The sequence below is a fragment of the Ochotona princeps genome, chromosome 6 (assembly GCF_030435755.1).
Source record: "Ochotona princeps isolate mOchPri1 chromosome 6, mOchPri1.hap1, whole genome shotgun sequence".
NCBI lineage: Eukaryota > Metazoa > Chordata > Mammalia > Lagomorpha > Ochotonidae > Ochotona > Ochotona princeps.
Genome location: NC_080837.1, coordinates 47,201,315 through 47,229,262, shown reverse-complemented (window position 1 = coordinate 47,229,262; position 27,948 = coordinate 47,201,315). Strand labels below are relative to the sequence as shown.

General features: G+C 49.5%; 1 protein-coding gene across 4 annotated transcripts; it reads right to left on the bottom strand.

Moving 5' to 3' along the window:
• Positions 1 to 4,961: 4,961 nt before the first annotated feature.
• On the bottom strand, positions 4,962 to 27,195 carry PABPN1 (poly(A) binding protein nuclear 1). 4 transcript variants are annotated; one of them, XM_058666223.1, is made up of 9 exons: positions 27,040 to 27,157; positions 26,650 to 26,737; positions 25,706 to 26,145; positions 8,995 to 9,109; positions 8,277 to 8,344; positions 7,871 to 7,977; positions 7,002 to 7,089; positions 6,763 to 6,914; positions 4,962 to 5,874 (listed from the first exon to the last, which is right to left on the bottom strand). In XM_058666223.1, the coding sequence occupies exons 3-9, from the start codon at positions 26,135 to 26,137 to the stop codon at positions 5,835 to 5,837; spliced, it is 1,002 nt and encodes a 333-aa protein (XP_058522206.1). In that variant the 5' UTR covers positions 26,138 to 26,145; positions 26,650 to 26,737; positions 27,040 to 27,157; the 3' UTR covers positions 4,962 to 5,834. The 4 variants fall into 4 exon arrangements, with proteins under 4 accessions (XP_058522206.1, XP_004584752.1, XP_058522205.1 ...); XM_004584695.2 differs by lacking the exons at positions 25,706 to 26,145; positions 26,650 to 26,737; positions 27,040 to 27,157 and adding an exon at positions 9,481 to 10,027; XM_058666222.1 differs by lacking the exons at positions 4,962 to 5,874; positions 6,763 to 6,914; positions 7,002 to 7,089; ... (1 more) ...; positions 8,277 to 8,344; positions 8,995 to 9,109 and adding an exon at positions 23,969 to 25,051 and having other exon boundaries at positions 26,982 to 27,195.
• Positions 27,196 to 27,948: the final 753 nt, after the last annotated feature.

Below are 27,948 nucleotides of genomic sequence, written 5' to 3'. Positions count from 1 at the left end.
AGACAATATCATCAGGATCAAATGGGGACAGGAAGGCTTCAGCTCCACTCTTGTGACTGTACCATGTGCTTTCTGGTTAACATCAGGGAGAAACAGTTTGCTGACAGTTAAACAGCTGGGGAGTTGTTGCTCAAGCAATCAAAGAAGAAATGGGGAGGGGTCCCAGCACAGTGGCCTAGTGACTAAAGTCCTCGCCTTGAATGTGCTGGGATCCCATATGGGTACTGGCTCTAATCCCAGCAGCCCCGTTTCCCATCCAGCTCCCTGCTTGTGGCCTGGGAAAGCAGTCAAGGACGGCCCAAAGCTTTGGGATCCTGCATTTGCATGGGCGACCTGGAAGAAGCTCCTGGCTCCTGGCTTCGGATTGGTTCAGTTCCAGCTGTTGTGGTCACTGGGGGACTGAAACAGCAGGTGGAATATTTCTGTCTCTGTTTCTCTATGAAAATCTGCCTTTCCAGTAAAAATTAATAAAATCTTTTGAAAAAAAAGACTTAATGTATTTCAAAGAGAAATCTTTTATCCAATTAATTCATCCCCAGATGACCACTGTAGTCAGGACTACACACCAGAGAAACCAGGAACGAAAGGGCTCAAGTACTTGGGCTATCCTCCATTCTACATGGAGCAGCCTGGACTAGCATCCAAAGGGCATGTCAGTGTGTAGGTGGCAGCTCTTACTGGCTATGCCACAATGCTAGATCTTCTTAAAGCTAGCAATGTATCACCCCCTAGCGGACAAATGAGAGTCTATCAGCATTCAGACACTTGGATCTTTCAAATTAATGCTCAAGAGTTTACCAAGCCTTTTGGTAATCAGTCTCCATATTGAGATCACATGATATTCTAGTTGTATCAGGCTAAGAAAAAAACAATATTTCTCAAAATACCTAACTAATCACACCATAGGAGATAGTATACTATGAGTCAGTACAGGAGCCTTGGCTTTGTAGACCGGAACAGCTAGCATTCAATATGGACTTTGGCTCCAGCAACTCCACTTTTATTCAGCTCCCTGTTAATACCCTGGGAAAGCAGCGGAGTGCATGGGCCCCTGCACCCATGTGGCACATCAGGAAGAAGCTCCTGGCTTCAGATCAGCCCATCTCAAGCAGTTGCAATCATCTGGGGGAGTAAACCAGCAGATAGAAAAATCCCTCCATGTATATATTAAATAAAACTTTAAAAATACATTGGTAGTTAACACATACAATTTAGAACTGCAACTTGAAGCAAGTTCAAGCTCCATGGATATAATAGAGCCAATTCCTTAAAATTTATTTGTTAAAAGATTTATTTATTTTCATTGGAAAGTCAGATATGCAGAGAAGAGAGACAGAGAGGAAGATCTTCCATCCAATGGTTCATTCCCAAAGTGGCCACAACGGCCAGAGCTGTGCAGATCCAAAGCCAGGAGCCTGGAACTTCCTGCAGGTCTCCCACACGGGTGCAGGGCCCCAACACTTTAGGCTGTCCTCACTGCTTTCTCAGGCCACAAGCAAGCAGGGAGCTGGATGAGAAAGGGGGTTGCTGGGATTAGAACCGGTGCCCATATGGGATCCTGGCGTGTGCAAGGCGAGGACTTTAGCAGCTAGGCTATCACACTGGGCCCTACTTAAAATTTCTAAATGAAAGAACAACCAAATCAGAGGAAATCGTTAAAAAAATACCCTGCAGGCTCGGAGCAGCAGTCTAGAGGCTAATGTCCTCACCTTGCACTGGCTGGGATCCCATATGAGCGCTGGTTCTTTTTTTTTTTTTTTTTGACGATCTTTACATGGTTAATTAGGGCACAAAGGTTCAAGGGCTACAGGAAAGTGGATAAGACTATTATTTCCATGTTTTTAAAGGGAAAAGTCCCACACAGCCTCCCACCCATCCCAGGTCCCCAATGTGGGGCGTGCTCTGAGGGTCTTGCTCAAGTGGTTTTGATAGTTCAACAGTTATGAATTGCTGCCAATCTCACCATTCCAAGCACAATGAAGTTGCTGCAGAATCCACTGATTGACATAGTCCATCTTAGAGTCTCCGTATGCCCAGTTTTTCACTGCCAACATATGGCTGGAGTAGTTGATTGATTAGTTCTGTCCTCTGTTGGTGTGCCAGGTATCCTCTGCAGGTTCCGATAGACTGCCATATCCTCCATGTGCAGCTGGTTATGCTCTCCACTGCTCCGTCTGAGCCTCTGAGGAGGCTCAGCTCTGGCACTTGCACTCCCTGGCAGACCATGGGTTCTGAGCCTGAGTCCAGCAGTTCAATTGGGGAGATCCCGAAACAAACTCTGTCTGAGGTGATCCCAGACTAGATTCTTGTATGTACTTGCAAGTACAGAGCCTGGCACAAACCTTTGCCCCAATCAGCTGGTGGTTGCAATTGCTATGTCAGTTCTGTTTCCAGCCCTGTCTTCCACACAAACCAATGGGTGTTGCAGTTCAGCCTGATTCTGCCCATTGCACACTCGGCCCTCACATAAACTAGTGGAAGCTGCAGCCTAGTCGGAGCAAACCACAATAACCCCCACCAGGCCCGCCCCCTGTCCTGGTTCCCGTGCTTGCCAGTATGTACAGCAGACTTATGCAGTCTGTCCCACTTCCCATTCAGCTCTTCTACATGTCAATGGGCATTGAAGTTTAGTGCAACCCAACCTGCCTTATTATCCAGCCCAGCGTGTACCCTATTCCAGCTGTAATGTGCATTGGTATGTCCTGTGACCATACCTGGCCCGACCCTCACTGTACTGGTGCTCAAATTTGCCAGCGGCTGATGTGAACTGGTTCAGCCAGGTCTGCCCCAGACCTATGCCAAATGTATGCCAGTGGGTACCTTTCCCTGGCCTGATCTGGACTGTTCTTTATCATGCTTCTTGCGCATACCTGCAGGGACTGTGTCCTGCCAGAGAAGTTGCCCAGGCTCCTCCATCAGAACCTCTCCCAATGCCAAATTTCATGCATACTGGTGGATCCATGAGCCAGCCCTACTCAGTCCACCTCCTGTCCTAGCAGGAACAGTGGTCTTTCCTGACTAACCTTCAACCCATTCCAGTTCTTACTGTTGGATGTTTCAGCCCAGCCAAGGCTCGCCCAGACCCAAACAGAGCTCACACATGGCTCAGCAGGGGTAGAGTTCCAGCCCAGTCCATCCTACATTTACCATGGTCCTCCAGAGCACTAGATGGTGCTGGGGTCTAGCCCAGTTAGGTGCATCCAGTCCCAGTCCACACGTGTGCCGAGGAAGACTGCAGCCATATCCAGATCAGAACAGAGCCCCCCAACTCCAACCCCTGCACTCCTCAGTGAGAACCCCAACCCAGCTAGGGTGTCCCCTTAGCTCCCCCAACCTGGCCTGTTCCCAGCTAAAGATTGTGTGCATGCCAGTGGTTGCTCTGACTCAGCTTGGCATAGCCCCTCACCTGTCTTGGCCTTTGCTTAGAAGCTGTGGCCTAGTGTCCCTGGCTCATCCAGACCAGTAGGTGCAAGAGCCTAGCGCGGCAAGACTTGTGCTCCATCCTGATTTCTATTCTTGCTTGTGAGCCAAGGTTTGCTCAGCCCTGCCCAGTCCACCCTGTTCCATATCGACCCACACATTAGCCAGTCATTGGAGCTACTTTGCCCAGCTTGTGCGACCACCAGACCTAGACCATGTGTTCACCAGCGGGAGCTATGACCCACCAGAGGAGTTTCCCAAGTTCCTCCACTTGACCCACTGCCAGACTCAGTTCTCATACATACCAGTGGGTGTTAGGCCAGTGTCCGACATAGTCTGGCCTTCCATTTGGCCTTGTATCAGCTGGTGAACGTTTGAGTGCCAGTTCTAATCCCAGCAGCGCCCGCTTCCCATCCAGATCCCTGCTTGTGGCCTGGGAAAGCAGTCGAGGACGGCCCAAAGCTTTGAGACCCTGCACCCACATGGGAGACCTGGAAGAGGTTCCTGGTTCCCGGCTTCGGATTGGCACAGTACTGGGCATGGCGCTCACTTGGGGAGTGAATCATTGGACAGAAGATCTTCCTCTCTGTCTCTCCTCCTCTGTATATCTGACTTCATAAGAAAAGTAAATAAATCTTTAAAAAAAAACATGCTAAGGAATTTTTGAGGAAGATGAATCTAACGATAACAGTATGTAACATTTTCAACTATTTTAAATTTGTACTAGTCCTATGTAATATTTAGCCTATGGATTATACATAACCCACTGACCAACTTTCCCTAAATTCGTCTTGGCAAAAAAAAAAACTAGCTAGCCCCACTAAGGTGGCCCAGTGGCTAAATCATCATCTTGCACATTCCAAGATCCTATATGAGCACCAGTTCAGTTCACATCCCTGCTGATCTTCCCAGCCAGCTCCCTGTCTGCGGCCTGGGAAAGTAGACAGCCCAAAGCCTTGGGACCCTGCACCCGCATGGGAGACCCAGAAGCTCCTGGCTTTGGACTGGCTCTCAGCTGCAGCCATTGTGGCTACTTGGGGAGTAAGATAGCAGATGCAATATCTGTCTCTGCCTTTCCCATAAACAGATCTTTAAAAATTAAGCTAGGTTACTACATGGCTAAGTAACTTACAGCCCAAAGCAATAAAAGTTGAATTGTGAAGGTGTAATCAATGCGATGATCAAAAGTTTGTAACATTGAAGTGGTCCTTGCAAAGCAGAAGCCAACAAAGCCTCAGATCTTGTCAGCATCACACGCCTTGACATGAGAAAGATGTTACCCAGGACCCTTATTCTACTGCTACACATGGCTCACTTGCATACACTTTATCAGAACATGCAGAAATGCTGTTTATTCTACCTGGCTATCACTCCACAGAAAACCCATCGTCCTCAATTAAACACATAATGTTCTTGCATGATGTAACTAAACTCCTACTGAACTTAGAAGTGGGAATTTCCCCTCCCAGTACCTCCACAAAGCAGAATTCACAAGCCATCTGCGATCTAAGCCAACAGAACATAAATAATCTTCACACCCAAAAGGCCGAACAATTTTTATTTTCAAAACAACTTTATTCATGACACATATTAAAAAAAATTCCCACCCCTTGGAAAGGAGCTAAAAAAATAAACAAAATTCACCTCCCACCTCCCTGTTCCCACTTCCTCCCATTCCCTCCAAATAAAAGGGAAAAAAAAGGCAAAGATTAAAAAAAAACAAAAAAACAAAAACATAATAAAACAAAAACACCCCAAACCCCCAAAACAAGGTAGTGCATTTCCCCCAGGGGAAAGGGGGAATTTACACTGGAGCCGCTGGGAGCGGAACGGAGATCTTCCGGCTACAGAAACCTGCAAAGAAAGACACTCAACAGAAAAAGAAACACAAAAGGAAACAAAACAGATCACCAGGCAATCTGCAGGGGCAGGGAGCTGGAGAGAGGGGCAGGGTGGGTGGGTGGCAGAGCTGGCAGGACAGGAGCAGGCGGGCGGGGCAGGGAGAAGACGGAGGGAAGGTGACAAGCAGAACAGTGTGGTGTCCTTCCAGAGCCCTGGGTGAAAAAAACCCTCCTGCCACCCACGCCACCTACCCTTGAGCAGCCCCCAAGGGGGTGGAGGGGGGCAGGGGAACGCGGGGAGCAGCTTGCGCAGTTGACACATGTCCATGGCGAATCCCCAGAGGGAGCGAGCAGCCCCCTGCCCCACTCCCTGGGCCTCCCCTACTCCCCAGAGCAGGCCCCTCCTCAGCAGTTAGTTATGGGATTTTTTTCCCCCCTTCCACAGTATATCTTTTTTTTTTTATATTTTTTTCCATCAAGGTCATCTTCTGTTTTTCTTTTTTTTTTTTTAATTCTTTTTTTTTTCCTTCTTTCCTCTTTTTTTCCTCTCTCTCCTCCTAATACACACTTTTTTTAGTAAGGGGAATACCATGATGTCGCTCTAGCCCGGCCCCTGGAAGAAAGAAGGAGAGTCAGGTGTTAACACGACCACTAGCCAATTCAGTACAAGTCCCTCCCCATGGGCCCTTGCCCCAGCTGCTGAGAAGGGAAGGGGGAAAGCAGCTTGAGTACCCTAAAACTAACCCCACAATCCTCCAAAGACACACCTGGAGAGTGGGGGTGGGGATGGGGCTGGAGTTGAGTACTTGGCCAACAGAGGTAACACAGAAGTGCCTCCAAGATAGAGGAGCAAAGAAAAGGCCTGGCTGCTCATCCAGTTTCCTGTTCTCCAACAGCTCTCAAACCCTAGGCCCTGACCCATACACACAGATGCCAACAAAACAAAGCAACCTGGGTGCTATGCTAGGCCTTGTGAGAAAGCTAACCCGGCAAAAAGAGCAGCTCAATTACAGAGTAAATATGGTAAAAGCCTCCCCCGTGGCCACCAGCCACCAGCCACCAGCCAGCCTACAGGGAGATCAAGGGCCTCTGATGTTTGTCCAAAGGAGGCTCAAGCTTGGCTCCCTCCCTAATTCTGGGGAAAGTAGCAACCTCCTTCACTGGACTGCTACTGCCCTGGGGTCATGCTCTTCTGTATAAACACTTGCACTGCCACCAACTGGCAAGAGGGAGGAAAAAAAAAAACAAAAAAACAAGGAACAAAAGGCTGGAGGAGGAAGCATCTCTGGGAACAATGTGAAGAGACCCAGGCCTTATCAGTCAACTCCTGCTCCAGAAAAGATGACATTTGCCTCCCGGTCGGGCCTGCAACTACTTTCCTCACCCTGTGCAGGCAGGAGATCAAGGGGGAGGGGGAGGAGTAGGCTCCTCAGACCGGGAGAAGGAAGAGCGCAGGGCTGGTGGGAGGCGGGGAGCAGAGGAGCAGCCCATCTATCCTGACCTGTAGATGCGACCCCGGGGCCTGCTGTTAAAACCACTGTAGAATCTAGAGCGGGAGCTGTTGTAGTTGGTGGTCCTGGCACGGTAGCGGGCCCGCGGGAAGCCCCGGTCTGTGGTGCTGATGCCTGGTCTGTTGGTTCGTTTGGGGATCACCTGTGAGTTCAGGCGGGCAGAACAGACAGCCTGAGTCACCGCGATGCTTTGCCCAGAGCTGGGGGGAAGCAAGGGCACAGCGCTCACCTTGATTTGTCTTCCTCTAAACAAGGACTCGTCTAAGGCCAGAGAAGTCCTCACAGACTCTTTGTCTGAGAACTCTATATACGCAAACCTGAGAAGAGAACCGCAAACCTGAGAAGAGAACCGTCGGTTTACCTCTCCTGGTTGCAACCGCTGCCAGGTCAAACCCATCCTTCAGGCATGCTTTGTTTGTACACACTGTACTTCCATTTTAAATTACTGGTCAATTTCTTAACTGCAAGATTTTCGTAAAATTTCTCACTCTTGGGGAAACAGGTCAAGCAAGGCCTGCATTTTCACACTAGGGCCAAGAAGAAGCTGCTCCTCCTCTTAGTTTTTGAGGTGCTACCCATACCTGGCCTTCACTTCCCCCCAGCTGGTACGTACAGCCTGAATGCCGATTCCCCAGCATTCAGGCTGCAACTCAGAAAACAAAGAGCATCTGCTTCCAGGTAGATATTGTGGCCAAGTGGGTTAAGCACCACGGGGATGCCAGCATCCCTTATCAGAATGACAGCTCTTATCTGGTTTTTAAGCCACAGACCATATTTAGAAAACAGTACATCAAACTCTATATTGAATAGAGTAAATTTCCTGCCATTCAAACAGGTACCCTGCTTCCCATCAAGATTTATATATTTGAAAGGCAGTGCTTCACTCTCCAGCCATAGTGGCCAGGGCCGAGTCAGGCCAAACCAAGGACTTGGGGCACTTCCCATCAACTTCCCAGGCACATGGGCAGGAAGCTGGAGCAAAGCTGGGAAGCCAGGAGTGAAATGGATGCTTGTGTCCCAAGCTGAGGTTCACACGAAGGCCACACCCCCAATCCTTTCATTTCTCACCTGTGGCGATCTCATCTTCTCCCTACTCACCCTTTAGGATGGCCACTGAACTTGTCACAGAGTATGGTCACGCGGTTGACTGAACCGCAGCCATGAAAGTGAGCTTCCAGCTCTTCTGCTGTTGCGCCATAGTCCACCTGAGGAAAGGGGACACACTTCACAGGTGCTGGGAAAACACCTGCCTGCTCTACAGGCCCCCTGCCTCATAGGGATCCGGGTCACACACCCTAAGGTACACAAAATCTGGTCAAGAAATTAATGGTTTCTTTTCAAGCCCACAGCCTTTGCTGAAGGTTCCATTCACCACCTACCCCACCCTCCCTAATCTCCTCCCACACCCCCACACCATCCCCTACCATGCAAGCTTTCCTTTCCGGACTAAATACCACCCTCAGATAGGAATGATCCCCCAAGCAATCAGGGTCCCACTACATACATTGCCAACATAGATGGATCTGGCGTCAGCTTCCATCCTCTCCTCAATAGACATGATCACTGGGCCAGCTGTTAGGAAAAAGTGAAAAAGCCTAAAAAGTGTATCCTTAACGGACTAACCGCTGCACTCTACCACCACTACCGTCACCTATCAGCCAAAGGCAAGGGTTTGGGCCTGCTCTGTTTCCTGCTGTATCCATCAAATACACAGTAGATGCTCACTAAAAATCCAATCAATTCAGAAACAGAGCCTTAGTCCAGGAGTCCCCTACCCTACTCAGTCTATACTGAATGAATAGCTTCTTCCATGGAAGTGCCTTGCACCGCAAACAAATCAACTCGGCCGGGATGGAGAGGCTGGACTTATCTATTTAGAAGCCCAAGATCCCTGGCCGCCCAGCAGTTTCTCGCGGCAGGGCTAACTGCAAAGCCAGAGCTGAAGGTCAAACAGCCAGCTGGAAACCTCAAGAAAGGTAGAAGCAGGCTATGAACAAAGAACAGCACATTCACGACTGGGACAAAGGGAGACAGAAGACCACCACCGACACATAGTGCTTCCCCCCTACCCACAAAAGTCAAGGAACCACAATGGCCTCGCACGCCAACACCCGCCCAGGACCGGCTCGAACGAGTCACTTCCCAGGGTTTCCCCCAGTCCCCATCTCCGCGCTTCCCACTTAGGGACCGCGGGCTGCACGTGGGATCGCCAGCCGACTCACCATTGCCTGGAGGTGGACTCATATTCATCTGCTTCTCGACCTCGTTCTGCAGCTCCTTCAGCTTCTCGGCTTCCTCCTCCATCTCCCTGACTCGGGCTTTGATCGCTTCCAGCTCCTACCACGGGCGGGGAAGGTGTGCACAAGACCTTGAGAGGAGCCACCGCAGGCGCCGTGCCTGCTTCTCGCTCGCTCGCCCGCCCGGCGCTACGGCGCGTGGCTCCGGCCATTGCCTTCGCCTCACGCAAGGATCGCGGTGAAGAAAACCCAACTACCTTCTCTAGCAGGCTAGGCACGCGTGACTCGGGCGGAATCGTCCAGGCCGGGTCCTCGGAGACGGTCGAGGCCGCGTCCCCGCGGCCGGCCCCGGCCACGTTACTCCCCGCCCAACCCCACCCCCACCCGCGCCTGCCTCCCGCTCGCCGGAACGCCGGGCCTTCCGTGACCCGGAGCCCGCCGGCCTGCTCGCCTTCGCTCTCCTTCCCTCACCGGGTCCTCAATGGCGCTGTCCCCCGGGTCACCCTCGACCAGTCCCGGCTCCTCCTCCTCCTCCTGGCTGCCGGGGGCTCCCGAGCCAGGTCCAGGGCCCGGAGTTCCCGGGGGTGCGCGGGGCCGGGGTGGCTCCTCTTCAGGCTCGGGTTCTGGCAGCAGCTCCCCAGGCTCCAGTTCCTCAGACTCCAGGCCGTTCCCGTAGTCCCCTGCGCCCCCCGGGGCCCCCTCCCCGGCCTCCCCACCGGCCCCGGGCACAAGATGGCGCCGCCGCCCCGGCCCGGAGCCCCGACCGCCCGCAGCCCCCGCTGCTGCTGCCGCCGCCGCCGCCGCCGCCATCGCCGCTCAGACTGGGGCCCGCCGCCCGGCGATTGGAGAGCTGCGCCGGCCACGCCGAGGATTCATTAGTCAAGTATCCTGCCCGTCATCACGGGCTAGGGCCCCATTGGAGAAGATGATTTGACAATCAAATAAGACCCCACCTCTAAGGCGGGATCCTGCGCCAAACCTTCAAATCGTGGCAGGTAAAATGTCTGTCAATCAACGTACATCCCACCTCCTCTGGAGTTCTAGGTAACAATACTATTAGGCTGTGACGACATTCCTGCTTCTCCTCCGCCTATGGGCGGGCTCACGAACACGGGACGCCCCCTGATTGGCCCTTGGAAAGGACCAATCGTTTCGTCGCCTTACCGCATTGGCCCACTCTCAAATACCGGTTGGCTCGCGAGATTCGAAGGGCAGACACCCGTTCCGTGACAGATGAACTTTGCCCTCAACATACTGCTGGGCTTCCAGCTAGGGAAACCCGAGGTCACATGACGCGTGCCCTAAGGGGGCCGCCATCTTGATACTGCTGGCCCTCTGGGGAGCTGTTGAGAGAGGGGCTCTACCCTGTGGCAACTTCTGGAAACCGATGCCTGGACCAGAAACACACCAGGAAAGATGTTACTGCGGGAATGGAGGTTATTTGCTAATAACACTCTCCCAAGATCTACTGAACCAGAAACTAGGGAAGACATCTGACTCCACAGCCACCAGTCACATAGGGCTTGCATACCTGCTTGACTTGTTTCTTCCCTTGCCTCAACTGTCAGGTTCCTAAGGGCTCCCTTGACGTCCAGGATTACTCCTCTAATCTGCTCCGCCATCAGAGTGGCTTACCTTTGCTGGCCCAGGTAGTTTCACAACTTCAATGTGGAGCCCAATGCGGTAGCCTAGCGGCCAAAGTCCTGGCCTTGCATGCGCCAGGATCCCGTCTAGACGCTGGTTCTAATCCCGGCAGCCCCGCTTTCCATCCAGCTCCCTGCTTGAGGCCTGGGAAAGCAGTCCAGGACGGCCTAAAGCCTTAGGATCCTGCACCTTCGTGGGAGACCCGGAAGAGGCTCCTGGCTTCGGATTGGCTCAGCTCTTGCCGCTTGGGGAATGAATCAATGGAGTGAAGATCTTCCTATCTCTCCTCCTGTCTGTATATCTGACTTTCCAATAAAAATAAATAAATCTTAAAAGAAAAAGCTTCGATGTGGCCCAAGGCACCCCAGACCCTGTTTTGTGAATGCTGTTCGCACACTCATTCCAGCGTGCCTGCCTCCACCTAGTCTGCCCGTGGACATGCAGTCAGTCCCCCTTCCACCACACTGCCAACCAGAATCAGCTGCCAAGCCTTCCTTTCCGGGTCAAGACAAGCAGAGGACATTTCAGTTGTGAGCTGAAGGGGCTTGTTTCTAGCTACGTTGTGAAAGCCTGCTTGCTGAGGAGGCGCTGGACCCTGTTTATACTCGCGTCTCCACCTTATGGTAGTGTGCCTGGCACACAGCGTCATGTTGCCACTTTCCATCCCCCAAATTCTCCATCTACCCTAAAGAAATTCCCTCCAGGTTCCCACCACACCCAGCTGCCCCAGGATACACAAATGGCCTAGGCCTGGAAGGTGGGATTGGAACATTTTAGTGAGGAGCCTACACTTACTAAAGGAGTGGCAGTACTAAACTAGCAAGAGATTTCTGAGCCAAAGCAAACCACGTTTGAAAGCCAGATTTACATGAGCCAAACCAACAGATTAAATTCACACAGTTAAAAACAAAATGAAAAATAAAAAATTTTTTTTTAAATAATTCACTCAATTGAGGCAAGGAAATCTGAATAAGAGATCCTATTACCAAGCCTACTTCTTCCCATCACCCACACTTTTTCTCACATTTCTTTACCTTAGATACCGGGGAACTTGGAGCAGAGACGTAGCTGATGAAATTTTTTCCAGCACATTCATCAGAGAACTAAAGTTGAGTATTGAAAGTAAACACTAAATAATTTAGATCTGTGGTGCTGGTGTGGTGTGGTATGGTTTAACTGCCTCTTGCAATGCCAACATCCCATGTATATGATGGTTTTGAATCCCAGCTGCTCCACTTCCAATCCAGTTCCCTGCTGATGTGCCTAGGGAAGCAGCAGAAGATGGCCCAAGTGCTTGGGCAGCTGGACCCATGTGAGAGAACCAGTTGGGAGTTTCTGGATCCTGGCTTCAGCCCTGCCCAGCCCTGGCTCTTCTGGCCACTGGGAGATGAACCAGCAGATGCACCCTCTCTGTCTTTGTCTCTCAGGAACTCTGCATTGCAAGTAAATAAGGTAAAAGTAAATAAATAGAGTGTATGATTCAGATCCCTTGTATACGGGTCTTAACCAGTATTTGAATGTTTTGTTGGTGTCTAAATCCATCAAAGCAACTAAAGAAACTGTGATTTTTAAAAATGTCTTTAAGGGGAGGGCATGGGGAAGGGTTGGGGGAATCCCAGAGCCTATGAAACTGTGTCATAAAATGTAATGAAATTTCAAAAGAAAGAAAGAAAGAAAGGAAAATGTTCTTGAATCCAGCTTTGGGTGAGTACTCAATTTTGTAACAGGCACCATTCATAATCTCTCACTGAATTCTCCCAATACTTTTATGAGGTAAGTATTTCCAAAACCAAAACCTTTTTTTAGGGGAGATAAAGAAAGGAATTTAATGAAGTAATGTGCCCAGCCATCAAGCTAATTACAAGTATACAGGGAATCAAGGCAGCTGTTAGATCAAAACTGAGGTCTACTTTCACACATCAAAATTGCACAAAGTATGTAGATATGATACTGATAAGAAAAAATTTTTTATCAGACTGTAACTATATCCAAAGATTGTGAACTATTCAAAAGTTTATAGTAACCACACAAAAATAACCTAGGCCAAAGAAATACAATGTAAAGTTGTCTAAAAAACTTGAGAACAACTATGTGTATATGATTTCTAAAAAGGAAATTCTGGGCTACATGGAGAAAACAGCAACAAAAATCAATACAATCTATTTTGGGGGGTGGGGGTAATATTTACCAAAAGCTTTCAAAATGTTGATTACTGAGATCCAATCTGGTTTTTTTTTTTTTTTTTTTTCAAAAAAAAAACAAACTTGTTTTCATTGGAAAGACAGATCTACAGAGAAAAGGAGAGAAAAAGAAAGGTCTTCCATCTGCTGGCTCACTCCCCGTATGGCCACAACAGTCAGAGCTGAGCTAATCTGAAGCCAGGAGCCAGGAACATCTTCGAGGTCTGCCACATGGATGCAGGGTCCCAAGGCTTAGGGCCATCCTCCGCTGCTTTCCCAGGCTACAACCAGGGAGCTGGATGGGAAGTGGAGCAGCTGGGACACAAACGAGCAAACAAACAGGATACAAATGCTTGGAGGTAGGGAATTAGCCAATTGATCCATTGCAAGGCCCTGATCCTATTTCTTATAACTATTTTAAATAGGTGATAGAGGAGCTGGCATTGTGGCACAACAGGTCAAGTGACCAAGTGCCACAGTTTTTGTCCTGGCTACTCTTTTCCAATCCAGCTTCCTGCCAATGAGCCTGGGAAGGCAGAAGATGGCCCAAGCGCTTGAGCCTCTGCCACCAGTGTGGGAAACCCAGATGGAATTTCTGGTCTCTGACTTTAGTCTGTCCCAGCTCGTCTGTTTGTGGCCATTTGTGGAAAAACCAGCAGATGGAAGATTTCTCTCTCTCTGTCTCACCCTGCCTGTCGCTCTGCATTGCCTTTCAAATAAATATACATTTATTTAAAAATAAATAAATAGGCCCCATCACAATAGCCTGGTGGCTAAATCCTCACCTTGCATCTGCCTGGATACCATATGGGAACTGGTTTGTATCCCATCAGCTCCACTTCCCATCCAGTCCTGTTTGTGGCTTGGAAAAGCAGTTGAGGATGGCTCAAAGCCTTGGGACTCTGTACCTATATGGGAGACCTGGAAGAAGCTCCTACCTCCTCACTTCACATCGTATCAGCTCCGGCCATTGCAGCCACTAGGGGAGAGAACCAGCAGATGGAAGGTCTTTCTTTTTCTGTCCCTCCTCTCTGTACACCTGCCTTTCCAATATAAATAAATAAATAAACAAATAAATAAATCTTTAAAAAATAAAATTAAAAATTTGTCTAAAAAGTGAATATCTACTTGTGATTAAAGATTTTTGTTCAGGGGCCGGTACTGAGCCCATCTTGCTGGCATCCCATATGGGCACTGGTTCTAGTCCCAGCTGCTCTAGTTCCAATCCAACTCTCTGCTTATGGCCTCTGCTTATGTGACACATACACACACATATATATATTTTACAAAGAAGAAATGTGAACAACTTAAATGTACAACTGGACTTTCAAATACTGTAAAGTTGGGCCCAGTGCTGTGGCCTAGCGGCTCAAGTCAGGATCTCATATGCACACCAATTCTATTCCCGGCAGCACTACTTCCCATCCAGCTCCCTGCTTGTGGCATGGGAAGGACGTCCCAAAGCCTTAGGACCCTGCACCCACGTGGGAGACCTGGAAGAAGTTCCTGCCTCCTGGCTTTGGATCGGCACAGCACTGGCCGTTGAGCTCACTTGGGGAATGAATCATCGGATGGAAGAGCTTCCTCTCTGTCTCTCCTCCTCTCTGTATATCTGACTTTGCAATAAAAATAAATAAATCTTTTAAAAAATACAGTTGCAATTATATCATAGTTTTGCCTTCAACATATTTTAAAAGATAGGCCCAGTACAACGGCGCAATTAGCTAATACTTGCTTACAAGTGCCAGGATTCCATATGGGTGCCAGTTCATGTCCCAGCAGCTCCTCTTCCAACCCAGCTCCCTGTTTGCACCCTAGGAAAGCAGTGAAGGATACCCAAAGCCTTGAGACCCTGCACCCACATGGGGACCTAGAATAAGTTACTAGCTCCTGGCTTCAGATAGGCTCAACTCTGGCCATTGTAGCCATTTAGTGAGTGAACGAGGGGATGGAAGATTTTTTTTTTAAGATTTAGTTATTTTTATTGGAAAGACAGATATACAGAGAAGAGGAGAGACAGAGAGAAAGAGCTTCCATCCGTTGATTCACTCCCCAAGTGGCAACAACAGCCAGAGCTGAGCCAATCTGAAGCCAGGTGCGCAGAGCTTCTTCCAGGTCTCCCACGCGGGTGCAGGGTCCCAAGGCTTTGGGATGTCCTCCACTGCTATCCCAGGCCACAAGCAGGGAGCTGAATGGGACGTAGGGCTGCCAGGATTAGAACCAGCGTGTATATGGGATCCTAGCATGTTCAAGGCGAGGACTTTAGCCACTAGGGCATCACTCCTGACCCAGGATGAAAGATCACTCTGTTTCTCCTTCCCTCTGTAGATCTGTCTTTCCAATAATAATAATAATAAAAACCTTAAGGAAAAAATGTTTTAAAAACAAAGAAAAATGTTGGAAACGTAATGTAAGGCAGACTTGGCAGCATACAGAATTATATATACAGTATCGACCATAAAATCAAAGCACACCTAAAAGACTGGAAAAAAAAAAACATGCCATGGGCCCAGCAGCTTGGCCTTGCGGCTGAAGTCCTCCCCTTGAACGCCCCGGGATCCCATATGGGCGCCGGTTCTAATTCCGGTGGCACTGCTTCCCATCCAGCTCCCTGCTTGTGGCCTGGGAAAGCTAGAGGACAGCCCAAAGCTTTGGGACCCTGCACCCTCGTGGGAGACCTAGAGAAGGTTCCAGGATCCTGGCTTCAGATCGGCGCAGCACCGGCTGTTGAGCTCACTTGGGGAGTGAATCATCGGATGGAAGAGCTTCCTCTCTGTCTCTCCTCCTCTCCGTATATCTGACTTTGTAATAAAAATAAATAAATCTTAAAAAAAAAAAAAAAAAGCCAAAGTGTTAGTAATAGTTCTTCCTGGGTAGTATTTAAAAAGTCATTCCAATGTCCAAACCTTCCATACTAGTCATGATTGCTTTATCAAAAAATAAACCTAGCTGAGAAGATATTTTAATGACTTTTAAAGTCAGATCCTGCCTAGCGAATGGTAAAAGACAGAGCTATCAATATATTGGATTCCCTAAACCCTATCATTCTGTGCTCCATAAATGGTAACTGAATAATCTCATTTAATATCTTCCCTTAGGCAGAGAATAGGAAAGAGAAAACTCCCTCAGGGGATGAACCTTTAAAAATTTCCTTTTTCACCCAAGAGTACTTCCATCAGCTGATTCGCCTCCAGAAAGTCACCCCGCCCACGCCACAGGTGTGGGCCAGCTGCGGAGGAGGCCAAACCCAGGTGCCTGGGACTGCACGGGGGCCTTTCCCGTGGGGGCGGGGCTGTGCCAGCAGGAGGCTGGATCAGAAGTGGGACAGTCAAGACTGAGCTGTTACCTGCACACATGCTGCGGGTATCCCAGTTTCAGACCTAGTGCACTGCAGCACTTACAGCTGAGAATGATTTTTTCTTCCTAAGAAAAAATTAGTATGGAATGATCTGAGATTCACAGTTACAACTGTAAGTTGAGAACCAGCGGAGATTTAGAAAACCTGAAAGTGCTATGCATTGTTGAGAAAGGAAAAATTACGCAGAATTGGTGGCAGCATCTCCAATTCTGGCCAGAGGGACGTTTTTCTCACTAGGCTGCATAAATACCTGGACTCCTGGTTGGTTCATCCCGCTTTTTAACTCTTGCTTTGAAATTGTTACAGCCTACAGTAGTTCTCTGAACCCAAACCACACCACTTAGTATGGTAGTTACAGATTACAAATGTTGAGCGCGGGCCCAGCACGATGGCTCAATGACTAAATTCTCACCTTAAAAGAGCTGGCATTCCAAATGCACACTGTTCATGTCCCGACTGCTCTGCTTCCCATCCAGCTCCCTGCTTGTGGCCTGGGAAAGCAGTGGAGGACGTCCCAAAGCCTTAGGACCCTATACCTGCATGGGAGACCTGGAAGAAACTCCTGGCTTTAGATCAGCTTAACTCTGGCCATCATGGCCATTTGGGGAGTGAACCAGCAGATAGAAGCTCTTTCTCTCTGTGTCTCTCTATAAATCTGTTCTGCCTTTCTAATAAAATAAGCAAATCTTAAAACAAATGTTGAGCGGGCCTGGCGCGGTGGCCTAGTGGCTAAAGTCCTTGCCTTACACATGCTGGGATCCCCCATGGATATCGGTTCTAATCCTGACGGCCTTGCTTCCCATCCAGCTCCCTGCTTGTGGCCTGGGAAAGCAGTCAAGGACAGCCCAAAGCTTTGGGAACCTGCACCCGCATGGGAGACCTGGAAGAAGCTTTGGGCTCCTGGCTTTGGATTGGCTCAGCTCTGGCTGTTGTTGCCACTTTAAAGATTTATTTTATTTTTATTGCGAAGTCAGATATACAGAGAGGAGGAGAGACAGAGAGGAAGATCTTCTGTCCAATGATTCTCTCCCCAAACGGCCGCAACAGCCAGAGCTGAGCCGATCTGAAACCAGGAGCCAGGAGCCTCTTCTGGGTCTCCCACGTGGGTGCAAGATCCCAAGGCTTTGGGCCATCCTCGACTGTTTTCCCAGGCCACAAGCAGATAGCTGGATGTGAAATGGAGGCTGCAGGGATTAGAATCAGCACCCATATGGGATCCCAGGGCATGCAAGGTGAGAACTTGAGCTGCTAGGCCCAAAAAATAAATCTTTTAAAATAAAAAATGTTGAGTACTAGAAATGTGACTAGTCCAATATGAGATGTGCTTAAAATCATAAAATATACAAGAAACTATTAAGACTCAGAATGGGAAAGAGAATTTTTAAAACTCTTTCAATAATTGTTTAATATTAATGACATCTTGAAATGGGAAGTCTTTTATACAATGGACTAAATGCAATCATGTTAACTTAAATTTGGGAATGGGTCTTTAGTGATTAAGAACAGTTCAGAGAGGGCCCAGCGCGATAGTGTTGCGGTTAAAGTCCTCTCTATGAACGTGCAGAGATCCCATATGGGTGCCAGTTCTAATCCCGGCAGCTCCATTTCCCATCCAGCTCCCTGCTTGTGGCCTGGGAAAGCAGTTGAGGACGGCCCAAAGCCTTGGGACCCTGCACCCGCGTGGGAGACCTGGAAGAAGCTCTGCGCTCCAGGCTCCTGGCTTCAGATTGGCTCAGCTCCAGCCGTTGCAGCCACTTGGGGAGTAAACTATTGGACAGAGGATCTTCCTTTCTGTCTCTCCTTCTCTGTATATCTGACTTCATAACAAAAATAAATTTTTTTTTTAAAGATTTATTCATTTTTATTACAGCCAGATATACACAGAGGAGGAGAGACAGAGAGGAAGATCTTCCATCCAATGATTCACTCCCCAAGTGAGCCGCAACGGGCCGGTACGCGCTGATCCGATGCCGGGAACCAGGAGCCTCTTCCAGGTCTCCCACGTTGGTGCAGGGTCCCAAGGCTTTGGGCCGTCCTCAACTGCTTTCCCAGGCCACAAGCAGGGAGCTGGATGGGAAGTGGAGCTGCCGGGATTAGAACCAGCGCCCATATGGGATCCCGGGGCTTTCAAGGCGAGGACTTTAGCCACTAGGCCACGCCGCTGGGCCCAACAAAAATAAATATTAAAAAAAATAGTTCAGAGAGGAAGATATATCTGATTTTCAATAAAAATAAATAAATCTTGAAAAAAATAGTTCAACCTGTGTCCCACGGCCAAATGTCTGGGTTCAAATCCCAACCCTTTGGACTCCAACTTTCTGCCAGTACAGACCCTGCAAGGCAGCAGGTATGGCCTCCGTCAAGGGGCACTTCCTACCACTCACGCGGGACATCTGGGTTGTGTTTGCCTGGCCCAATCCCAGCCATTACAAACATTTGGGAAGTGAACTGGCACTGGAGAGATTTCTTTTTCTGTTTATTTCTCTGTCCCTCAAAACAGCACAATATAAAATTAGCTTTCCTTATTCTTTTTTGCTGTTTTTAATGAGGTTATTAGAAAATGTGAAGCTACAAACTGACTTACTGGACAGTTTCGCGGGACAGCACCAAAGCAGAACTTTGGAGTCCTGTTTACTTACCTGTGTTTTACAGCAGCTCCCAATGATCTTCAACTACAGTGCGGCCCAGCTTTCCTGAGCCCCCTCGGTGCCCCTGCACTGCAGGGATGAGGGGTTGCAGGAGGAGTGTTGCTATGTAAATGTGAAGAAGTCTCAGCCGTATCACTTAATTGCCATTCTGTTTGATTATCTTTTAAAAAACTTTATACCTGAGAAAAACTTATTTCAACATACTATACCCAAAATCTTTGTCCATTATCCCCCCAAAAAATCATAAAATACAGACAACAACAAAAAAATAAAATCTCTCCTAAAATATACACCCAGAAATACATTGATGATATTTTGGCATATAGCCTTCCTGAAATTTTCAATTACAAATATTTATAGAGGCACACAGAAATGTCTATTTTAGCAAAATGGGATCACATTGCATATATTATTTCCTAATATGGGGTTTTTTCACCTAATAAAATACAAAGAAATATTTTTCTATTGTCAATATGTATTCCAATTTTTTTCATGGTTTTACTCAAAACAACCTGAAGAGGTAGGTGTTGTGGCATGGCTGTTTAAGCCCCCCCATAAGATACTTGCATCCCATATGCTGGATGCCCGGAATAAACCCCTTCCCTTCTAATCCAGCATCTTGCTAATGGACCTGGGAGACAGCAGATATTGGCCCACGTGGTTGGATCCCTAACCCCCACAAGGGAGACCCAGGCAGTTCCCGGCTCCTGGCTTCTGCCAGCCCTACCACATAGTCACAGATGTTTACGAATGAACTAGCAAACAAAAAAAAAAAAGGGGGAATGAACTAGCAGATGGAAATTCTCTGTCGTTTTGCCTTTCAAATAAAAAAATATTTTTAAATGTCACCTTAGAAATGAATGTGACAAATCAATTTTAAATTGGAATACACATACACACAAGTCCATCTATATACTGCACTAAGCCCAGAGAAGATGCTTGAATATTTGCTCATGAATGAATGACTTACTGAACAAATACATGGCATTCCATTATATTATGCTTTCTGTAAATCCTTTTTTTTTTTTTTTAAGATTTATTCATTTTTATTACAGCCAGATATACACAGAGGAGGAGAGACAGAGAGGAAGATCTTCCATCCGATGTTTCACTCCCCAAGTGAGCCGCAACGGTTGGTGCCGCGCCGATCCGAAGCCGGGAACCAGGAGCCTCTTCCGGGTCTCCCACGCGGGTGCAGGGTCCCAATGCATTGGGCCGTCCTCAACTGCTTTCCCAGGCCACAAGCAGGGAGCTGGATGGGAAGTGGAGCTGCCGGGATTAGAACCGGTGCCCATATGGGATCCCGGGGCTTTCAAGGCGAGGACTTTAGCCGCTAGACCACGCCGCCGGGCCCTGTAAATCCTTTTTTTTAAATAATCTTTCCTGTGCAGCCTTAGTTTTCAAAGGCAGTCAATAAGTTTTTTTTTTTTTTTTAAAGATTTATTCATTTTATGACAGCCAGATATACAGAGAGGAGGAGAGACAGAGAGGAAGATCTTCTGTCCGATGATTCACTCCCCAAGTGAGCCGCAACGGGCCGATGCGCACCGATCCGAAGCCGGGAACCTGGAACCTCTTCCGGGTCTCCTACACAGGTGCAGGGTCTCAAAGTATTGGGCCGTCCTCGACTGCTTTCCCAGGCCACAAGCAGGGAGCTGGATGGGAAGTGGAGCTGCCGGGATTAGAACCGGCGCCCATATGGGATCCCGGGGCTTTCAAGGCGAGGACTTTAGCTGCTAGGCCAAGCTGCTGGGCCAGGCAGTCAATAAGTTAAAAAAAAAAAAGATGGTTACAATGCATCCATTTGCTAGAAATTGTAACTGCAAGTTGCCCAACTTTTATGGAAAGCACCTCTGGAGAAACAGCATTGGTGTGGAACTGTCAGAGGGAGCCAAATCCCCAACTGCTCAGATGTTGTAAAGAGGCTCCTGGCTCCTGGCTTTGGATCGGCTCAGCTCTGGTTGTTGCAGTCATTTGGAGAGTAAATCAGTGAATGGAAGACCTTCTCTGTTTGTACATCTACCTTTCCAATAAAAAATAAATAAAACTTTAAAAAAAAAAAAAGCTCAGCTGCGCACTAAACCAGGTAGGATACCACAGAGAAGCGTGTGTGAGCTCTGTGGTGAAGAACCTGGCAGAACACGCCTGGGGCCTTCTGCATCCCTGCTGGGTTTCTCCAGTACAGCCTGCAAAACCCTGGGCTTTGTCAGCAGTGTCCATCACACCGCTCCGTATCTTCTCAGAAAAGCCACCATACTGTGCACCCCTCTCAAGGAACTGTCAGGCTTTTAGAAATCCCAAGAGCACGTGGATCTCATGGCACACTCAATGCTCCTTGAGCTGCCAAGAAGCTCAGAGCTGAATGTACGGCTTAGCTTTGGCATCTGGGAACCCTACTCATAGAATGTCTTTTGGGGCATTAATTTTCCTTTTACTGTCATCTTACTCCATAACATTCCAATTTTTCCTTTACTGTCATTCCGTTTTGTCTTTGGTACAAGCTAATGCAAATGCTTCCTGAAAATAAGCAAACGTCAATGAATCATTAAAATAGTCTTCCTGTAGTGGTGACATCTGATCCCCCTTCCCCAGACCATGTTCACCAAACCATTCTGATTTTCACACATCTTGTTCTATAGATTTTTCTATAGGGAGATTTCTCTAAATAATTCAATTTTTTTACAACTTAACATATAAGTCCAGATATATCAATCTATTGTACTAGATTGTTTCTTCGTTTAAAATTAGGATCACGGTACCTGTCAGACATGATTTTCACATAGTCCTAGAGTCCACAGGCAGGGACTGAATATTCCTGGAGATCCCATCCGATTCAGCAGTTTGCATGAAAACGGCTGAAACCAATGTCTTAGAAGGCCAGGAGAGGTAGGAAGGACTCCATTTTTGCCAGATCTATGTTAAGTCTGTAGTGGGCAACAGGAGAGCAGCAAGAACTGTATATTCCACACATTTTGGAGGCTGAACTACAACTGCGGACCCCTATCACACACAGACTTGTGGCAAGTTTGGTTTGTACACCACATGCACGTGGGCACATACACACACACCCCCTCCTGAAACCTGTGTGGGTTGGGATACACAGGGGTTTCGTTTGGGCTTTTGTTCAGGCCAGGAGTGAGGGATGGGGTGAGGAGAGGAGCTCAACGTCAATCTCTTTCTTTTTTTTAGTTTTCTCAATCCTTTTCCAAATCCCAATTACTCTAATTCTTGCCCTTTACTAGGTCATGAGAAGATGATTGGGTTTAAATAATGCTCTGATCCGAGGCCAAGAAGTTCACAAACCCTGTTCAGTTCTTTTTTCTCAGTAAACTTCTGGGCTTTATTCATGTCTGTATGTATGTATTTCTTTATTCATTTTCAATACGACCATTACATATTACACAAAAATAAAAGTCAAATGAACTTGGTATTTATAAATTATTAAATAAAAATACAGGAATATATATTTATATTTATAGAGCTTTTTTTCTCTTCTTCTAAACTAACCAAATCTGTTCTCCTGCCGTTTCATGATTTAAAAAAGTAAAATAGTGTATGTATGCCCTAGAGTAAGTGGGGAGTGAGATTAATGACTCGCAGGACCCAGTCGCCCTACCTCCTCTCCTCCCTTGGCCTAGGCAAAGTCCCCATTTGTCCCTTTGGGCTCTGGAGAGCAAGAAACACCCTCTCCCACTTCTTAATCTCTGAAAAATGATCATTGCTTTTATTTCCCTTCTTAAAAAAAAAAAGAAGAAATGGATTTAAAAATTGGGAGCCATACTCAGCCTTCTTGGCCAAGAGTTAATCCCAAGGAACTATATGGCTCTAGAAGAGTCCCTAGTTTTCCCTGACAGAAGAGTCTTGGGGTTTTCATTGCCTTCACATTGAGACGGGCAGGACAGGTCCAAACTGCCCACTGTCATCCCACCTAGCCTCTGCTTCTGGGAATCCAGACCCATCCCTTTACCCTTCCAGAGAACAGCCTCTCCTTGGAGCAGGGCATGTTGGATAACCTGCCACTCCTGTTTGCTGACAGGATAGGTGTCTGTGGTAGAGGGTGGGGTCTGCCCCAAACCTAGGGGAACTCAGGCTCCAGATCTGGAACCCATCCTCTAGCTAGCCAGTGGTTTTCCAACTTTTTTTCCCCAGCAGCAAACCCCTTAATGCAAATAAAATCTTACCCTGAACCCCGATATGTAAGACAGCTACAAGGGGAGCTGTTCTGTTAGAGGGCAAATTGCACAGCCTGCTCAGCCCTGTGCCCCCTTCTTCTCCCCAAAAGGACTCCTGAGGCAATCCCTAGGACACTTCGGGGCTCTGCAGAGCAGTTTGAAAACCACTGGCCTAGTCTGTCCTGAGCAAGTCAGAGACCCCCCCACCCCCACCCCAGCTGCTCACCACAGACCAGCTCTAAGCTTGAGAGCAGCGTACCCACCTCCAATCAAGTGGCATGTGCAGTCTATCACTTCCCCTGTAAAGACCATGAGAAAGTGCACTCCTCTCACCAAAGCAAAGGTCTGGACTAAACCCCTGAGGTCAACTGGCTCCCATGTTCTAGTGAGCGCAACTATGTTGCCACATTCTAGGACCCAGTGAGACTCTCACCACAGTCTAGCTAGGCTGATCAGTGCTCAGGGTCATGACAGGCAGGGGACTGATACACTGGATCTAGAATCAACATTGGAGAGCAGCAATCGTAGCACCACGGAAAGTGCAGAAGTGAGGTCTGGCTCAGGGCATGCATCTGGAGTGAATCATTTCTTCCCCAAAAACAAAAAACAAAAACAAAAACCACCCACCCTAAACTCTGAATCTGGAGGACGACCTTGGCTTCTAAAGCGAGCATCCTCAAACTCTGAGCTTCCAAGTTACACCCATGCAAATAGCGCGGCTTCCAGAAAACAAATGCTCCCGTGGATTCTAGGGGAGCTGGAACCCACCTAGAATCTAGGGGATTCTAAAACCCATGCACCTGGTCCTGATCAAGCAGTAGCAACAGAGCCCACCACACAGAACAGGCCAGTCATGGAGCCCCCCAACACCCTTGTGCCCAGGGTTTCAGAGCTGGCATGGTCCCCTCAAAGACATCAGCAGCCCCAGATGAGACCACATACAGATTGACTGTATGTATGCCCATACCTTTAAAAAAGGAAACATCAGAGTTTCAATTTGGAGTTTAAATTTGGATGTGGAGGTCCCAGAGTTAGGGAACCACTGTAAGTACGCTCAGTGGGAGGGGACAGTAGTGGATATTTCCAGCCATGGAAACCCTCCCGCCCCCCAGGCTCCTTAGCCCTGCCCTGCCAGGGGGGCACCCAGGAGGCAGCAGCAAGTGCACTGTGCACAAACAAAGGGAGACAATGAATGTGAGAACAAGGCCAGCCACAGAACTGCTCTTTCCTCCCAAGCTTGACAGAGGACTTTGTGCAGAACGGCCAGAGCCCACCCCGGAGGATACAGTGTTTCTTCTCCCTTGGTCTTGAGGCATCAAACCAGGGGAGGAGGAGCTGAGAACTGTTCCCTGGCCTCTGTTCTTGCCAGAGGGAATGTTTCCTCCTTGAAGAATCCCACCAGCAGCAGATGACACAAGCAGCCCCTTACGTGCACATGCACACACATATCCAAGCAACCCAGGAGCCCAACCATCCCTCCCGGACACCTGAAACTCCCCCAAGGTTCCATCCCAAAGGGGCAATATGTGCCTTCTATGTTCCCCAAATGCCACTCATCCAATAGAGTCACAGCTCCTTACACAAGACCACTTTGCTCAGGGCTGCAAGCCAAGCTCCAGGTAGCTATATGTGTACACCCCTAATCCCCCTACTTCTCACACCTTGAAATGACTCCACCTGCTGGCCCCTGATCATCCTCAGACCTTCCCCCAAAGCCTCCAGTTCCCTCTTCAGTCTGCCTGCTCGGCCCACTCGGCTCCCTCACACATCATCCCGCTCCAGCCTACGCCTATCCAGCATTCACCCCCCACTTCCTCCTAGGGCATTTCTCCATCCTGTTCCTGCTCTCTTGGCCTACAGCCACACCTGGCTCTGCCTGGCCCTGGACACTCATTTGCTAGCAAAAAAGGCCCCTACGGTTACCAGGGCCCCCAGGGCCACGGCCCCTGTCAGCACTGTCCTCACTGATGCCCAGGTGCCCTCCCGCAGACGCCGCGCCTCCTCCAGGGCCCGATCCCCGTATAGAGCTGTGAACTCCGCCTGTGGAAGAGAAGAGAAGTAGGAGAGAAAGAAGGAGAAAAGGGGTATCAGGAGAGGAAAGAGTGGAGAGAAGAGGAGAGGAAGAGTTCCAGTTCCAGCCACTTCCAGCACTATCCCACACCCAGCTTCTCTCCTCCAGCCAAAGCTCTACCACCTGCAAGGCCTTTTGCTCCACTCAAGGGCACCCCCTAGCCCTGCCCCAGCCGCAAGCACCCACCTCATTTACCCTCTCTGTCTCCAGCCAACCCTGATCTTTCCTTGGTGGCAAATTCTGCCCACATGTGGCATCTCAGTCCAAAGCTTGCCTGACCATCTGTCCCTGACCCTCCCCCCACCTCCCACGGACACAAGTGGGAAAGTTTCCAGACACCACCTCCCCACAGGTACTCCTTGGGTACTGTGTGTTCCGTTCTCTGCTTGGGACACTGAGCCTTCATTCCCAACCCCTCCCCTCCACTGCCCAGTGATTTCTGCACAGCAGCCCCAGAAGGGAGAACCTGGCATGATGCCCACAGTGAGGGCATCTCTTGGTCTGCTCCCACCCCCATGTGGAGACTCAGCCCCCATGCCTCCTTCCCGGCACCCCTTTCCCCTCCTCCAGAACAGCTTTGCCGAGGAGGAATGCACACAGCCCGCATTTGAGAAGTCCCTTACCCAGCCCCCGCTGCTGTGGATCCAGTCGGCCAGTTGTGTCTCCAGGTAGGCCACCATCCATTCCTGCACTTGTCCCACCAGGGGCTCCATCTCCTTGTTGACACTTTCGGCGCACAGCGCGGCCCCGAAGGCAAAGAAGGCCACCACACGGCCCCAGTTGGGACCCCTTTGGAAGAGTTCGTCGCAGACCTGGGTGAAGCTCTGCTGGGCTGAGCCCGGGGTCACATGCAACTGGGCGGCCAGATCGGAGAAGTTCTGCCTGAAGCGGGTCTCAAACTCATCTCCAGCTGCCCTCATGGCTTGATGCAGCGGGTTAGCTGCTGGGCCCTCTCCGGGGCCAGCCCCACAGACATAACCCTTCTGCCTCAGCTTGTAGCCTACAAAGTCAGCCACGAGAGCCCGTGTGTCTGGGGCTGAGGCTGGGGTCGCCATCCGGGCAGCTGGAAGAGGGAAGAATGAAAGACTGGCATGAATAGCAACAACATGCAGACAGGGACCTAGGGGCATCTTGGGCTTGGATAACTCAGGGAGACCAGGATGGGTACTGGGGAAGGAGGAAAATGCTCAGAAATCACTGGATGGAGAGGGATGAGGGTGAGGGGATGAAGTCACCAGGAGCAGGGGCCAGAACCCCAGGGGCAGCTAGCCTGTGAATTCCTAAAGGGCCACACCGAATGTAAAAACAAGCACATTTTACTTTAAGACATGCTTTCAATTCCTTTCAAAAGACAACGCCAGCTCTACGACACGCATGCAATGCCCCACCCCCAAGCACCCGTACAAACCTTTCTGGCTTGAGAAGGGGCTTAGGACCTCCCCCAGCAGCAAGAGGTGGAGATGTTGGCAGAGGCACAAGATGGAAGGAGAGGAGGCAGGGGCTGGGGAGGGACGCAGCAGAAGCTAAAGGGCAGCCCCGGGGCCAGGGGGCGGAAAGGGACACTCACCCAGCCTGGATGGCAGCACTTAGGACCCAGCACCGGTGGCAAGGAGCCCCCAGTGGGGGCCTTTCATCCTCCCGGCCAGCCTGGAGCCCTAGAAAGGGCAGAGAGAGATCAGAACCCCACAGGGACAGCCTGGCACCTAAGTCTGGCAGGTGTTGCAGCTCCTGGGACTGGGCCTCTGGTCCCCACAGTTCTGCCAGCTGTGTGGACGAATCCATGTTTAATGACTGTCCTCCCGGGAAACCCAGGGCCAAGGGCTCCCTGCCGACACCATCTCTGCTCCCGGCTACCCACCACTCCCACCCCACAGCAGCCCCAGGGTCCGGCTCCCTTACCCCCACCCTTGGCCTGTCTCCAACCCCGCCCGCCTGCCTGCCAGGTTTGGGATCTCACAGGTCAGGCCGCGGCAGCCGGGGATCTGGTCTGTTTCCTGGTGCAGGAGCTGGGAGGGAGGGAGAGAGGGAGGAAGGGAGGGAAGGAAGGAGGGAGAAGAAAGGGGGAGGGAGGCAGGAAGGAGGGCCCGGCGCCGGCTGATGATGAGGCCCAGAGATGCGTCCAGAGAGAGGGGCGGGGCTGGGACGCAGGCCTGGATAGGGCCATGGCTAGAGACGAGGAGAGACCCGTGGGAAGGCTGGACAGAAAGGACTGCAAGGCCAGGGACCAACGGAGAGCAAATTCAGCATTTGCAGCACTTTTGCGGCCAGCATTGTGTGCCTGGAAGGCAAGGGCTTTGCCTGCCAGGTGCCTAACCCTGATGGGACTAGCAGGCACCCCAAGACCCCAGGCCCTTCCACTCCCCTCTTTCTCCAGAGCTTTTAATCCAGGGCTCACTCGCTGTGAGCTTGAGTTTCCAGAAGCCTGGACACCAACTGCCAACGGCTTCTGCAGGCACTTTCTCTTCATCGTCTCCTTTTGTAATCAGATTTTTCTTTCCCTATTTTTTTCTTTGTTCTGCCCAACACACAAGTTCATTCACGTTATGAGAAAAATCAAACAATAAAGCATATGTAGCAAGATACGAGTTCTCAATGTCAAGAATACAGATATGCTCAAGTCTACCTCCTTCCCTGCAGGCTGACAATGTTAAGGTGTATGTTTATCTTTCCAGGGTGTGTGTATGTATGTGTATTTTATTTATTTATTTGAAAGGGAGGAAGACAGACCTCTTCCCTCTATTGGTTCACTCCCCCAAATGGCTACAGCAGCCAGAGCTGGTCCAGCCTGAAGCTGGGAACCAGGAGCTTCTTCCACGTCTGCCATGGCAGTGCAGGGTCTAAAGGATTTGGGCCAGCCTTCAGTTTT